Source organism: Drosophila sechellia, chromosome X (genome assembly GCF_004382195.2).
Source record: "Drosophila sechellia strain sech25 chromosome X, ASM438219v1, whole genome shotgun sequence".
In the NCBI taxonomy this organism is placed as follows: Eukaryota; Metazoa; Arthropoda; class Insecta; order Diptera; family Drosophilidae; genus Drosophila; species Drosophila sechellia.
Window position 1 is genome coordinate 17,801,021 of NC_045954.1, and position 14,848 is coordinate 17,815,868.

At 49.4% G+C, this 14,848-nt stretch overlaps 2 protein-coding genes and 1 long non-coding RNA gene across 5 annotated transcripts; 2 read left to right on the top strand and 1 right to left on the bottom strand.

Annotated features, from left to right (window-relative positions):
* The first annotated feature begins 26 nt into the window (after nucleotides 1-26).
* LOC6618106 (spectrin beta chain) lies at nucleotides 27-12,018 on the top strand. 3 transcript variants are annotated; one of them, XM_032725753.1, is made up of 8 exons: nucleotides 27-180; nucleotides 3,661-9,903; nucleotides 9,966-10,162; nucleotides 10,227-10,395; nucleotides 10,754-10,804; nucleotides 10,921-11,027; nucleotides 11,142-11,308; nucleotides 11,394-12,018. In XM_032725753.1, the coding sequence occupies exons 2-8, from the start codon at nucleotides 3,855-3,857 to the stop codon at nucleotides 11,578-11,580; spliced, it is 6,927 nt and encodes a 2,308-aa protein (XP_032581644.1). In that variant the 5' UTR covers nucleotides 27-180; nucleotides 3,661-3,854; the 3' UTR covers nucleotides 11,581-12,018. The 3 variants fall into 3 exon arrangements, with proteins under 3 accessions (XP_032581644.1, XP_002042404.2, XP_032581645.1); XM_032725754.1 differs by having other exon boundaries at nucleotides 40-176; XM_002042368.2 differs by lacking the exon at nucleotides 10,754-10,804.
* LOC6618107 (O-acyltransferase like protein) lies at nucleotides 11,875-14,527 on the bottom strand. The gene is made up of 4 exons (XM_002042369.2): nucleotides 14,172-14,527; nucleotides 13,388-14,111; nucleotides 12,363-13,296; nucleotides 11,875-12,292 (listed from the first exon to the last, which is right to left on the bottom strand). The coding sequence occupies exons 1-4, from the start codon at nucleotides 14,503-14,505 to the stop codon at nucleotides 12,152-12,154; spliced, it is 2,133 nt and encodes a 710-aa protein (XP_002042405.2). The 5' UTR covers nucleotides 14,506-14,527; the 3' UTR covers nucleotides 11,875-12,151.
* LOC116802193 lies at nucleotides 13,213-14,783 on the top strand. The gene is made up of 3 exons (XR_004362558.1): nucleotides 13,213-13,304; nucleotides 13,382-13,634; nucleotides 14,179-14,783. It is a non-coding gene; the product is annotated as an uncharacterized LOC116802193 (long non-coding RNA).
* Nucleotides 14,784-14,848: the final 65 nt, after the last annotated feature.

Below are 14,848 nucleotides of genomic sequence, written 5' to 3' on the forward strand. Positions count from 1 at the left end.
TTCTCGCGCTGGTTCACTCGTTCGCAACGCGATGTTTTGAATACATACATTTTTTCCATTCTCGCCAAGTGAAGTTCATCCGCCAGACCGAAGATTTTTAGTCGAACGTGCTAAATCTATGAAATTAACTGTGTTTTATGAATCAATTAGGGCGAGCGGAGCTGCAAAATTATCGAGTAGGTAAGTGAAAGTCGCCGCAGTACAGTGAAAACGGCGGGAAATTCGAAACGCAAGCGGTCGAACGTTGAAAATGTGAAATAGACCAACGCCCAAGTGAATAGGCCACGAAAAAGGAGCCACCAATAAAAGGCAGAAGTGGCAAAAGAGAGCAAAAAGTATCTAACGAATATGTGAGCGACTCTTACTCTTGGTGTGCCTGTGTGTGTGTGTGTGTTTTTGGTTTGGGAATGAGAATTAAAAGTGTGCTGAAATATGAAAAGCAAGTGATTTCTCGCATACATTTCTACGTACATAATAAAAACATCATCGATTAAAATTGCCTGCTAACTCATATATTTCGACGCTGTCGCCGTCGCTGCCGGCGTCGCTGCCTCTGCCGCCGATGATGACATCATTCGGTTTTCGTTGAGAGCGCGTAGCGTGCGTGAGTGTGTGTGTATGTTTGTTCGAGTAATCGAATTGGAAGAGTGTAGTTCGCATTTTTTTTTTATTTTTTAAATTACTTGGTGTAAATGTGCCTGAATGGCGGGGTCAAAACTCTAAAGCTGTGAATTAAACGCATGAATGACATGGTGCTGTGCAAGAAGAAGAAGAAGCGCAAGCCTTAAGTAACGTTTGCGTCAGTTGTTCGTTCCGTTGGTGATAAAAAGCGAAGAACACGGCTATCGCCTAATCGGAGATATATACATGTGTACATATATACATGTGTATCATACGTTGAGGTTCCGTGTGCTTGTGAGTTTTATGAAATACAAGCGGTGCGCTCTTTTTTCTTTCCCGTAGATACGCATACGCCTATGCACTTGGCTGAAATACAGTTACGTGCTCACCAACACATCGGCTAAAAATAACACATACTCCCCATTTCCCATTTCCCTTGCACTCCGCCCACCCGCCTTCTCACCCCGCCCCTCTGAGGTCACGAGTTGAAGTTCCTTTTCGAAGTTACGAGTTAAAATATATAAATATACTGAGCTGCACTTGCCCAATGTTTGTTTGCTTATGTGTTTGTTTGTGTTTCACCTTGTCGCTGATGTTGTTATTGCATTGTTGTTGTTTATGACAAATCACACACGTACAGTTGTAAACACAACACACACACCCGCACCCAAACCTACAAACATACAGGCATTCAATCAATTGATCGCCGAAAACTCATTAACTTGCTCATAAATGGCAGGGAAAACTGGTTTTTCCTTAGCGAAGCCTCAGCTTTGGTGGTGGTTTCATTTCCAAGTTTCCAAAGTTGAACTCTTGGCCTGTTTAATTGAACTCGCAGTTGCACACACGCCCCGCTGTCTCTCTTCCGCTCACACTGTGTCTCTCTTCATCGCTCTCTGTGATGAACTCACACTGGAAACAAGAGGATCGGATCGGCCATCATAATTAAGTCTAGAAAGCACCAACAATTGAAAGGGGGAAGGTGGGGTGGGTGGATGGGGTGTGTAAGAGGGAGAGAGTTAGCCCGTGAGAGCGTCTTGTGCAGTTTCACCCCTCTATCTCTTGCTCGCTTCCACTTCCAGCACTCCTACTCTAACTGCACCACCTTCCAGATACAGATACATAGATACAATAGCACTCTCCCTCTTTCTCTTTCTCCTCTCTCCATCTCCATCTATCGCTCTGCGCTCCAGTTTTGTTGTTGCTCGCTCTCGCTCTCTCAAAGTTTTAAGCTTCGTTTTAATAAAAATATTACGTAATACTAAGATAGAAGCTGCTGCGTGCGTGTGCGTGTGTGCTGATTTTGCTTTTGTTTGTTTTAACAATTCTCGCTCGCACTATGGTTCTTGATGTTTTTCATTTTGGGTGTTGTTGTCGCGGTGCTCTCATAAAACTTAGTACAAATGAAATCAGCAGCTTAGTTAATTGTGTAAGCGAGAAGAGGAAGAGCGAGGAACGAAGAGTGGAGGAGGATGATAACGAAGCGATGGGAAAAAGTTATGCTTGCTGCTTTTGTTGTTGTTGTGTGCGTAGAAGGGAATGACCCCGGCACCTGTGCAAACGCGAATGAATATAAAGGTCAAAGGACATTAGCACAAAAACCCACTGTTATACACAGCAAAAGGGGCCTGATTCAATCAGTAATTCTATTTTTGTCCTAGGTCGGCAAGCTTATATTACTTAATTCCCTTAATCAAGCAATTAAATTGTTATTCTAATCGAGTTGCGGTCATTCATTGAAGAATTCATTATTCATCTTACAAGTAATTTTCAAAAATATCATAGTGAATTGCATTTACTGTAAATAAAATATTGTGAATGAATAAAAGATAAAAACATCAACTGACATAATATTTCTAATAACTTAACTAAAAATGTTGTAGAGAGGCAGTATTTTATTTGGGGAAATTTTGAGTTCTGCATTAATTACTGTGTTCTCCTAATTTGTAATGTGAAAGCCGCGGAGAAAGTGCGGCAATAAACAAAAAATAATATATCAAGTGGAAAAAGTACAGCCCAAGTACTTCGCCCATTTTCATTGCAACCCAAAAAGCTTGCAAAAGTGTGAAAAACTCTGCGATGTGTGAAACCGAATGGATTTTCGAGGGCCAACTGCCGTGTGAATAGGTCGTAATTTCAAATCGTGGCTACGTCGATAAAAAACCAGTGAAATACCAGTATACAAGCCCATGTAAATGAGTGATAGACATACGGGAGGGACACACGTAAAACAAAAAGCTCGCCGATGGAAAAATGGAAACTGAATGGGCCCAGCATGAATATGATTTATGAAAATGTGAAATGTGCGATGTGTGCTCACAGTTGAGGTCATACAGATAGCAGCGAACTTTAGCATTCAAGCTAAAACTTATTAGCTACGACGATATACGTATGTTTTTGAGCCTTTTTATTGTTAGTCTAATTATAAAAAAAAGAACAAGCATTTATAGTGTTATAAAATCAATAACAAGAAATTGTTAAATGCACCTCTTTGAGGGTCAACAGTAAACTATTTGTCAATGAATGAGCAATTAAATGACAATTAAGTACGATAATTCCTGGTGCATTTACATGGACGACACCCCCGAATGAATGAAACCCGCATATAAAGCAAACCCTCAGTAATTAGCTACTTGTTATGTGGATACATTATACACACATATACAGATGTACCTATATCTTTTTTACCCCCCACATCACCACCGCCTGCTATATAATTTGTTTTGTCTGCCGTTTCGATGGTTTTTGTGAATTGAATTTCCTGCAATTTCACAGTTTTGCCATTCGAATCAGGTTGGGGAGGGCCGCCCCAGTTTTATGTGTTCTTTTTTTTTTGTTTTTTTTTTTTTTGCCCCAGAGTGATGTAATCGCTTTAAGTCATAGTGACAATTACGATCGGACATTCTAGTGGTGACCCCGGCGACCCGCGTGACGCCATCCGATGCCATGGCAGCCCAAAACCAAACCCAAAACTGACACAAATGAATCACCAGCTACTGCTGACAATTATCTAACCGATTTTCCCACCGCCTCTTCCAGTGATTCTCTTCTGAAGGCAACACATTCGGTTTGGACTTAAAGGATAAACTTGTAGGAACGACGAACGGAGGAGTGGCGAGCTCCTGTGAAACGAAACGACAAATACCAACACTAGAAACTCTCAGACGTATAAACTAGCAGCTATCAACTACTAATAAGCACGAAACCACTGTGGAAACCGTAGATCCCCAGCCATGACGACGGACATTTCGATTGTTCGCTGGGATCCCAGCCAGGGTCCTGGCAACGAGTACATCGATGAGTACGAGTACGATGGCGGCAACTCCAGTTCCCGACTGTTCGAGCGGTCCAGGATCAAGGCTCTGGCCGAGGAGCGTGAGAGTGTGCAAAAGAAGACATTCACCAAGTGGGTCAACTCGCATCTGTGCCGTGTCAACTGCCGCATTGCCGATCTCTATGTGGATATGCGTGATGGCAAGCACCTGATCAAACTGCTGGAGGTCCTCTCCGGCGAGCGACTGCCCAAGCCCACCAAGGGCAAGATGCGTATCCACTGCCTGGAGAACGTGGACAAGGCGCTGCAGTTCCTGCGCGAACAGCGCGTTCATCTGGAGAATATTGGCTCCCATGACATAGTCGATGGCAATGCTTCCCTCAATTTGGGCCTGATTTGGACCATCATCCTGCGCTTCCAGATCCAGGACATCACCATCGAGGAGGTGGACAACAAGGAGACCAAGTCCGCCAAGGACGCCCTGCTGCTCTGGTGCCAGATGAAGACTGCCGGCTATCACAATGTGAACGTGCGCAACTTCACCACCTCGTGGCGCGATGGCCTGGCCTTTAATGCCATCATCCACAAACACCGTCCGGATTTGGTTCAGTTCGAGAAGCTCTCGAAGACGAACGCCATCCACAACCTGAACAATGCCTTCGACGTGGCCGAGGACAAACTGGGCCTAGCCAAGCTCCTTGACGCCGAGGATGTGTTCGTCGAGCATCCGGATGAGAAGTCCATCATCACCTACGTCGTCACCTACTATCACTACTTTAGCAAACTCAAGCAGGAGACGGTGCAGGGCAAGCGTATCGGCAAGGTGGTTGGCATTGCCATGGAGAACGATAAAATGGTCCACGACTACGAGCACTTCACAAGCGATCTGCTCAAGTGGATCGAAACGACCATCCAGTCGCTGGGCGAGCGGGAGTTCGAAAACTCGCTGGCCGGCGTCCAAGGGCAGTTGGCCCAGTTCTCCAACTACCGCACCATCGAGAAGCCGCCCAAGTTTGTGGAGAAGGGCAACCTCGAGGTGCTCCTTTTCACCCTGCAGTCCAAGATGCGGGCCAACAACCAGAAGCCCTACACACCCAAAGAGGGCAAGATGATTTCGGATATCAACAAGGCCTGGGAGCGTCTGGAGAAGGCCGAGCACGAACGCGAATTGGCCCTGCGTGAGGAGCTCATCCGGCAGGAGAAACTGGAGCAGCTAGCCGCCCGCTTCGACCGCAAGGCGTCCATGCGTGAGACCTGGCTGTCGGAGAATCAACGTCTGGTCAGTCAGGATAACTTTGGTTTCGATCTGGCGGCCGTTGAGGCGGCGGCCAAGAAGCACGAGGCCATCGAAACCGACATCTTCGCCTACGAGGAGCGTGTCCAGGCCGTGGTTGCCGTTTGCGATGAACTAGAATCGGAGCGTTATCACGATGTGATGCGCATCCTACTGCGCAAGGACAACGTTATGCGCTTGTGGACCTATTTGCTTGAGCTTCTCAGAGCGCGCCGCATGCGCCTGGAGATCTCGTTGCAGCTGCAGCAGAACTTCCAGGAGATGCTGTACATCCTCGACAACATGGAGGAGATCAAGCAGCTGCTGATGACCGACGACTATGGCAAGCATCTGATGGGCGTGGAGGATCTGCTGCAGAAGCACTCGCTTGTCGAAGCCGATATCAATATCCTGGGTGAGCGCGTCAAGGTGGTGGTTCAGAACTCGCAGAAGTTCCTGAGCGACGACCCAGAGTCGTACAAACCCTGCGATCCCGAGATCATTGTCTCGCGCGTCCAGCAACTGGAGGATGCTTACGCAGAGTTGGTCCGTTTGGCCGTGGAACGTCGCAGCCGCCTGGAGGAGAGCCGCAAACTCTGGCAGTTCTACTGGGACACCGCCGACGAGGAGAACTGGATCAAGGAGAAGGAGCAGATCGTATCCACCGACGAGGTGGGTCACGACCTGACCACCGTCAATCTGATGCTCAGCAAGCACAAGGCCCTGGAGTCGGAGATCACGTCGCACGATCCCCAGCTGCAAAATGTGGCCAAGGTCGGTTCGGAGCTGATCACCGAGGGTCACTTTGGTGCCGATCGCATCAAGGATCGATTGAAGGAGATCCTCAACAAGTGGGACCACCTTCTGGACCTCACCAAGTACCGCCGCCAGCGCTTGGAGAATGCAGTCGAGTACTTCCAGCTGTTTGCCGATGCCGACGATGTGGACAACTGGATGTTGGACACCCTGCGCATTGTTTCCAGCGAGGATGTTGGTCGCGACGAGGCTAACGTACAGTCCCTCCTAAAGAAGCACAAGGACGTGGCCGACGAGCTGAAGAACTACGCCGAAGTGATCGATGCTCTGCACAAACAGGCGGAGAGCCTGAAGCTAAACGAGGCGGAAAAGGCCAATGTGGACAAGCGGCTGGAGGCGATCGACAACCGGTACAAAGAGCTTACCGAACTGGCCAAGCTGCGCAAGCAGCGACTGCTCGACGCCCTTAGCCTGTACAAGCTGATGTCCGAAGCGGATGGCGTGGAGCAATGGATCAAGGAGAAGACCAAGATGCTGGACACGATGACTCCTGGCAAGGACATCGAGGATGTGGAGATCATGAAGCATCGCTTCGAGGGCTTCGACAAGGAAATGAACGCCAATGCTTCGCGCGTGGCCGTGGTTAATCAGCTGGCCCGCCAACTGCTCCACGTCGAGCATCCCAACTCCGATGAGATTCTGGAGAGGCAGAACCACCTCAACCAGGAGTGGTCGACACTGCGCGAGAAGGCCGAGGCCAAGATGGATGATCTGAAGTCCGCCCATGGCGTGCAGACCTTCTACATTGAGTGCCGTGAGACCATTTCGTGGATTGAGGACAAGAAGCGCATCCTCACCGAGACCGACAGTCTGGAGATGGATCTGACCGGTGTGATGACCCTGCAGCGTCGCCTCAGCGGCATGGACCGCGATTTGGCTGCCATTCAGGCCAAGCTATCGAGCTTGGAACGCGAGGCCAACAGCATCGAGGATGAGCATCCTGAGGAGGCCAAGATCATCCGCGAGCGCATTGCCCAGATCGAGTTGATTTGGGAGCAGCTCACCCAGATGCTCAAGGAGCGCGACTCGAAACTGGAGGAGGCCGGCGATCTGCATCGCTTCTTGCGCGATCTGGATCACTTCCAGACTTGGTTGACCAAGACCCAGACAGACGTAGCTTCCGAGGACACTCCCACTTCCCTGCCGGAGGCTGAGAAGCTTCTGAACCAGCATCAATCGATCCGCGAGGAGATTGACAACTACACTGAGGACTACAAGAACATGATGGAGTACGGTGAGCGGCTGACTACCGAGGGAAGCACCTCAGACGATCCGCAGTACATGTTCCTGAGGGAGCGCCTGAATGCCCTGAAGGATGGCTGGGAGGAGCTGCACCAGATGTGGGAGAACAGACAGGTGCTGTTGTCGCAGAGCTTGGACCAGCAACTGTTCAACCGCGATGCCCGCCAGACGGAGGTGTTGCTAAGCCAGCAGGAGCATTTCCTCAGCAAGGACGATACCCCAGTCAACCTGGAGCAGGCTGAGAACCAGTTGAAGCGCCATGAGGCCTTCCTCACCACCATGGAAGCTAACGACGACAAGATCAACAGCCTGCTGCAGGTGGCCGACACCCTGGTGGAGAAGAATCACTTCGATGCAGAAAAGATTGGCAAGCGTGCGGAGAACATTACCGGACGTCGGGATGACAACCGTCAGCGTGCTCTGGACCAACACGAGAAGCTCAAGAATCAGGTGAAACTGCACGAGTTCCTGCAGGATCTCGAGGAGCTGGCCGAGTGGGTGCAGGAGAAGTATGCCACCTCACAGGACGAGTCGTACAGGAGCGCAAAGACCATCCACTCCAAGTGGACCCGCCATCAGGCCTTCGAGGCAGAGATTGCCGCCAACAAGGAGCGCCTATTCGAGGCAGAGAAGTCCGCCCAGGAGCTGTCCAAGGAGAAGCCCGAGTTCAAGGACGTCATCGAGCCCAAGCTTAAGGAGCTGGCCAAGCAGTTTGACGACCTGGAGGTGCACACCAAGGAGAAGGGCGCCATGTTGTTCGACGCCAACCGCGAGGTGCTTGTCCAGCAGACATGCGACGACATCGACTCCTACATCACCGACCTGGAGAAGCAAATTGTCAGCGGAGACACTGCCAACGATCTGACATCCGTGAACATCCTGATGCAGAAGCAGCAGGTTATCCAGACCCAGATGGCGGTGAAGGCTCGCCAAGTGGAGGAGATCGACAAGCAGACCGAATACCTCCAGAAGACTGTGCCCGAGGAGAAGATCGAACCGATTGTGGTGAAGAAGACGGCCGTGCTCGAGCGCTTTGAGAAGATCAAGGCGCCGCTTCTGGAGCGCCAGAAGGCGCTGGAGAAGAAGAAGGAGGCCTTCCAGTTCTGTCGCGATGTCGAGGACGAGAAGCTGTGGATCGACGAGAAGCTGCCGGTGGCCAACTCACCGGATTACGGCAACTCCCTGTTCAACGTACATGTGCTGAAGAAGAAGAACCAGTCGCTGGCCACAGAGATCGACAACCACGAGCCGCGCATCAATGCAATCTGCAACAATGGCCGCAAGCTGATCGACGAGGGTCACGAGGATGCCAAGAAGTTCGAAGCACTGATCAGTGATCTGACCCAGAAGTGGCAGGAGCTGAAAGACGCCATCGAGAACCGACGGAAGCATCTGCTGGAGTCGGAGAAGGTGCAACAGTACTTCTTCGATGCCCAGGAGGCGGAGTCCTGGATGAGCGAGCAGGAGCTCTACATGATGGTCGAGGATCGCGGCAAGGACGAGATCAGTGCCCAGAACCTGATGAAGAAGCACGAAAACCTGGAGCAATCCGTGGAGGACTACGCCAACACCATTCGCCAGCTCGGCGAGGTGGCGCGTCAGTTCAGCGGGGATGACATCTCCTCTGGCGATGCCGTGGCCGTCAAGCAATCGCAGCTGGATAAGCTGTACGCTGGTCTCAAGGATCTGGCTGGGGAGAGGAGGGCTCGCCTCAACGAGGCTCTGCAGCTGTTCATGCTGAGCCGCGAGGTCGATGATCTGGAGCAATGGATTACCGATCGCGAGGTGGTCGCTGGTTCCCAGGAACTGGGCCAGGACTTTGACCACGTCACCCTGCTGTCGGAGCGCTTCAACGAGTTTGCCCGCGACACAGAGGCCGTTGGCGGAGAGCGCGTGGCCAAGGTGAACGGCATTGCCGATAATCTCATCCAGGCCGGACACTCTGATTCCGCCACGATTGCCGAATGGAAGGACAACCTGAACGAATCGTGGCAGGATCTGCTGGAGCTGATCGAGACCCGCACTCAGATGCTGGCCGCTTCCCGGGAGCTGCACAAATTCTTCCACGACTGCAAGGATGTGTTGGGACGCATTCTTGAGAAGCAGCACGGTGTGTCCGATGAACTGGGACGCGATGCCGGCTCCGTGTCGACGCTGCAGCGCAAGCACTACAACTTTCTGCAGGACCTCATCACCCTATACTCACAAGTCCAGCAGATCCAGGAGGAGTCCGCCAAGCTGCAGGACGCCTATGCCGGCGACAAAGCCAAGGAGATCACCAATCGGGAACAGGAGGTGCTCCATGCCTGGGACAACCTCCAGGCTATGTGCGATGCCCGCAAACAGAAACTGGCCGACACAGGCGACTTATTCCGCTTCTTTAACATGGTGCGCATCCTGATGATCTGGATGGAGGACCTCGTCCGCCAAATGAACACGTCAGAGAAGCCGCGCGACGTGTCCGGCGTGGAGTTGCTGATGAACAATCACCAGAGCCTTAAGGCCGAGATCGACACACGGGAGGACAACTTCGGTGCGTGCATCTCGCTGGGCAAGGAGCTGCTCACCCGCAACCACTACGCCTCCGCCGACATCAAGGATCGCCTGATGACGCTGAGCAATAGCCGGAATGCCCTGCTCCGCCGCTGGGAGGAGCGCTGGGAGAATCTCCAGCTGAGTGAGTAAACTTTATACTTCAAAACTTACGCCTGGTTAATCACCGTTTTTGCATTCGTGTAGTCCTGGAGGTGTACCAGTTCGCCAGAGACGCTGCCGTGGCCGAGGCCTGGCTGATCGCCCAGGAGCCTTACCTGCTCTCCTCGGAGCTGGGCCACACAATCGACGAGGTGGAGAACCTGATTAAGAAGCACGAGGCCTTTGAAAAGTCTGCCGCCGCCCAAGAGGAGCGCTTCAGTGCTCTTGAGCGTTTGACAACAGTGAGTTGGGAATATATTTTTGTTTGGATAACCCATAACATTCAAACGACCATTTACCTTTCAGTTTGAGCTTAAGGAAATGAAGAGGCGCCAGGAGCTGGCGGAGGAGGCTGAGCGACAACGCATCAAGGAGGAGCAGGAGGCCAAGGCCGCCTCGGAGGCGGCGCAACAGGCTAAACGAGAGGCTGAGCGACGCGACGACGTGGATGTTGGAGCCTCGCACGACGATTCAGGTATGCAGTATAAACTATTACGTAGTATACATAGGATTGTTGAAAATAATACTGAAATATGCATTAGCAAAATTTGTGGAATACAGCTCCAACATTTTGAATGTTTATTTTCAACAAAACTATATCATAGTCCAGTTGTCCATTGCCCGATTTGCACCCAAATCCATATCCACATCTATCCCAGCCGCAGTGTCAAGACCCCAGTCAAGATAGTACTCAAGATCCCGTTGCGAATCTCGTCTAACCAAAATATCTCTAAACGTTTTCTGTCATTCAATCATGCCTACTTAACCAAACTCAAACCAATCTCATCCTGCCACGGGTTAACCAACTAACCAATCAACTTAAACCCATGAAGCCGCCAAAGACACGGCCGTCGAGTTCGAGCGCGTTGTCGAGATCCAAACAGGTATAAAGCATTGCCTTTCGCATCTAAGTGATTACATGGAAGTTATTCATTTCGTTTGTGTTTATTTTTAATGTTAATGTAACGCCAAACTAATTAATTTCTCGTGTGATCCCCAGAACGAGGCGGAACCCCAGGCGCCGGCGAGGGTCACGAAGGATATGTGACACGAAAGCACGAGTGGGACTCCACCACCAAGAAGGCCTCCAACCGATCTTGGGATAAGGTAAACCGATTTCCTTTTAAGTAATGAATACAAGAGCAATTTGTGGCGATGCCTAAGAACTCGCGAACTCTATTAATTTTGAATTATTCATCAACGAACGTTTCTGTTTGTCAGGTATACATGGCTGCCAGGGCCGGACGCATTTCGTTCTACAAAGATCAGAAGGGTTATAAGAGTAATCCCGAATTGACCTTCCGCGGTGAGCCCAGCTACGATCTGCAAAACGCTGCCATTGAAATTGCCAGTGATTACACCAAGAAGAAGCACGTTCTGCGAGTCAAGTGAGTAGCAGAAATGATCCGTATTCGGCATACCCAAATACTTATCGGATATACTTTCTTTCTCCATTACCCATTCGCCACACAGGCTCGCCAACGGCGCCTTGTTCTTGCTGCAGGCCCATGACGACACCGAGATGTCCCAGTGGGTGACCTCCCTGAAAGCCCAGAGCGATTCGACAGCGGTGGCCGCCAGCAGATCCCAGACTCTGCCCGCCACCTCACAAAAGGACGAACCAAAGCGCAGATCGTTTTTTACTTTAAAGAAAAAGTAAAGTAACAGCCGTAACGCAACCATAAGCAAGAGCAGCTAATTAAAACAAATAACAAATAACATGAAATGAACAAGAAATAATATAATACAAATGCAAAACGACAACAAATTATACAGCAAAAATTAAGAAGAAGCAAATATATATATTTTTTTTTCATATATTTAAACTTATTTCGTAATGAGAAAAAACAAAAACCGACAAAAACTTGCAAGAGAAGAACAAGCAAAACATAAACAATTATTATGCTTATCAAATTTGCACGATAAATACTGCTATTATTATTAAACGTATGTATCTTATTTATTTAAACAAATACAAAGTAATATAAAAAAAGTAATATTAAAAAAAATACAAAAAACAAACAAAAAATTTGAGGAAACCAACTCGTGTATGCATTTCAATGTATTCGATAAATAAACGAAATATTCCTTTAAAGTACACCAATTGCCGGCAAATTGATCAATTACCGCTATCGCTTATCGATTTTGGCAATCGAAGCGCAATTTATTGCCAAGGTTTCTCGATTGCTATTAAGCAAAATATTGCGGTTTCGGGGATGATCTACTGGGAGCTACTGGCTCTTGCTTTTTGCGGGAGAGGATCTAGACTTAATCATCACACTGGTCAGCCGATTGAAGGGAATCTCGAAGAGCACCGTCATTACTATGGCCGAAAGGTAACAGACCACTGAACAGGAGATCGCCAGCATTATCTAGAAGCAAAAATAATGGATTGATCATATGGAGCCCAATAAACATGAGTGAGATTTGTGAGTGACTCACCATCATGGTGTTGTCCGGATACACTTCATTGCTAAAGGAGTGGTAGACGTACATGATTACAATGGGATTCAATAGGTAGATGGCGTAGGTAAACTTGCTGATCCGCTGCACTTGCTCCGACTGCAGGATCGCCAGCAACCAGCGGGTAGGAGCATATGTGTCGCTGTTGTCCGACTTGGTGCCGCATATAATGAGGTGACTGGCCGCCGTGCTCACCAGAATCCGCAGAACGACCATGAAGCAGAGAATGATTCTGATGGGCGGCAGTTGATCCATGGTCACCTGCCTCACCAGCCAGCCAATGCACGCAATAGCTCCCATTCTGATCCACCAATTTGGCATTACCAAATCAAAGGGAGTGCCAGTACCCTTGACTTGGAAGAAGGCATAGGAGCCGCCTATTATGTAGGCGAGCATGCGGATCAACGGACTCATGTACGACCACTCGTTGGTGTGATACATCTCCTCGAAATTGGCGCCCACCCCGTTGACCTCCATAAAGATATTCGAAAACAGCGCGCTGATCACCAGCAGCAGGCGGATTATCCACCTGACCATGTTTGGGTGCTTGGTGTGCATGAAGAGCAGCAGCATCGCCATCATGTGGAGCTGCATGTCGCAGCCCAGCGACCAGGTCCACGATCCGCACATAATCTGAATGGGAAACAGATTCTGGATGAAGAAAACGTTTCGTACGGCGTTGAGTCGGCACAGCTCGTCCTGCGGATCGGTGATTTGCATGACGGACACTTGACGCTGATACTCTATAACCACCACGCCCAACAGTACGATCACAAATTGCAGCGGAGCCAGCCGGCAGTATCGATGGATGAACTCTCTGAGGTAGCGACGCCCGTTACCCAGGATTCCATCGCTGGCGATATCCTTTTGCAGTTGGTCATCCCTGATGAAATTCAAAACCGTCAAGTAGCCACTGCGATGGTAAGAAGAGTTTCGATCAATTGCATGCGTTACTCGTGTAGAAGGACTATTTTTATCTAAAGAAACTCGCATTCCAGCCTCACCTGACCACAAAAAAGATCTCCACCATGCTGGGCCAGTAGGTATGCCGCATGGTCATGGACGACAACTTGCCGAGCATCTCGACCGAGGGATCCACGGAGAAGTACTTGTACCAGATCACATGGACGCCAATCAATGAGAAGGCGGTGAGCACCCTCAGTCCGTTGACGGGTCTATTCTCCAGGCTGGGATTCACCGGCTTCCAGGCCAGCTGCCAGTTGTAGCCGAAATCGAAGCAGGCCAGGATGCGTGAGTATTTGCCCAGACCACTGCTGGCCGCGAGGGTCAATAGTAGGGTCACACCCAACACTACACAAAAAATTTGCACAGCTCCACTATCAAAGAAATGGGTTTTAAGCTCCGGCTTCTTGGCATAAGCCAACTTAGCATCCATATCCCAGCAGTGAAATGACTCTTCCTTGGCCATCGATCTTCGGATGAGTTGCTCCACCTCCAGGACGTCACAGCTCGCGGGCAAACAGAGGCCAATGTGCAGCAGGGGATTCTTTTTTAAGGTCACCTCCAGCTGCCACGGAGAATTGGATTCAATGTAGGCCACCAAATAGTGGAATTGAATGGGCGAAACCTCGCGCAGCAGACGATGATTTTTGATGGTCATGTCCTGGAGCATCGGTTTATTGACGGCGCGGCAGGTGAATCTGTTGCCCAGCCAGGCTCTCTGGCCCATCATAAAGTTGGCGTAGCCCCCGCCGGAGGCGTCAACAGCTAGTTAATGCGAATAAGCCATGTTAATTGTAAAGTTAATTGTAAAGTTCTCACACCTACCTTTCAGTGCCCAGGACTGGTGATCCTGCCAAGCTCTTCGCAGTTCCAGCAGCTGTTCCTCGCACTTGGACAGAGTGGTGTTTTCACGTTGGGCAACCATTACAATTAGGTCCTTGGCCAGGAACTTTGGTTCACAGTTATCGACATCGCCGAGCACAGCGACAATTTGGATAAGGAGCAGAACGAGTAGCATGATTACGATCGATGGATTGGATGGATGGCAGAACACCTCAGTACTCCACGACGGACGTCGCACAACTAATTCTGTGCCCGGGATGAAGCAAAGTCTATGCGACCCACATAACCTCCGTTTAGTTAAGACCGAGTGATCCATGACGCTTTTTAAGATCCGATCAGTCGATTTATGGTCACATCTGTACTAAACCTTAGCTTGTTTTGCAGTTAGCACCAATGACAGCATGTTGGACTCCTCGACTGAGGTTTACCTGGTACGGGCACGGATAACCCATTTGTCTCGGAAATTACTTTTACTTTTATTGGTTTAAACAATGCTTGAAATCGTAAACACTAATAATAAGCACTCAGGAACATAATCAGTCTATTAAAAAACAATAAATATACTGCAAATAGTAATAAAACAAATAACAACTAGTAATGATCGCACCTCGAATATACAAAGTTCAATTATATATTTTTATTACGACGAGTGGATTTTA

Bases quoted from the DNA above. Each gene is read 5' to 3' on its own strand.
- LOC6618107 (XM_002042369.2), bottom strand. From the start codon at position 14,505: ATGGATCACTCGGTCTTAACTAAACGGAGGTTATGTGGGTCGCATAGA. The intron at 13,297-13,387 runs GTGAGGCTGGAA...TTACCATCGCAG, and splicing joins GAGATCTTTTTTGTGGTCAG to TGGCTACTTGACGGTTTTGA. The intron at 12,293-12,362 runs GTGAGTCACTCA...TTTTGCTTCTAG, and splicing joins ATCCGGACAACACCATGATG to ATAATGCTGGCGATCTCCTG.
- LOC6618106 (XM_032725753.1), top strand. From the start codon at position 3,855: ATGACGACGGACATTTCGATTGTTCGCTGGGATCCCAGCCAGGGTCCT. The intron at 9,904-9,965 runs GTGAGTAAACTT...GCATTCGTGTAG, and splicing joins CTGGGAGAATCTCCAGCTGA to TCCTGGAGGTGTACCAGTTC. The intron at 10,396-10,753 runs GTATGCAGTATA...AAACCCATGAAG, and splicing joins AGCCTCGCACGACGATTCAG to CCGCCAAAGACACGGCCGTC.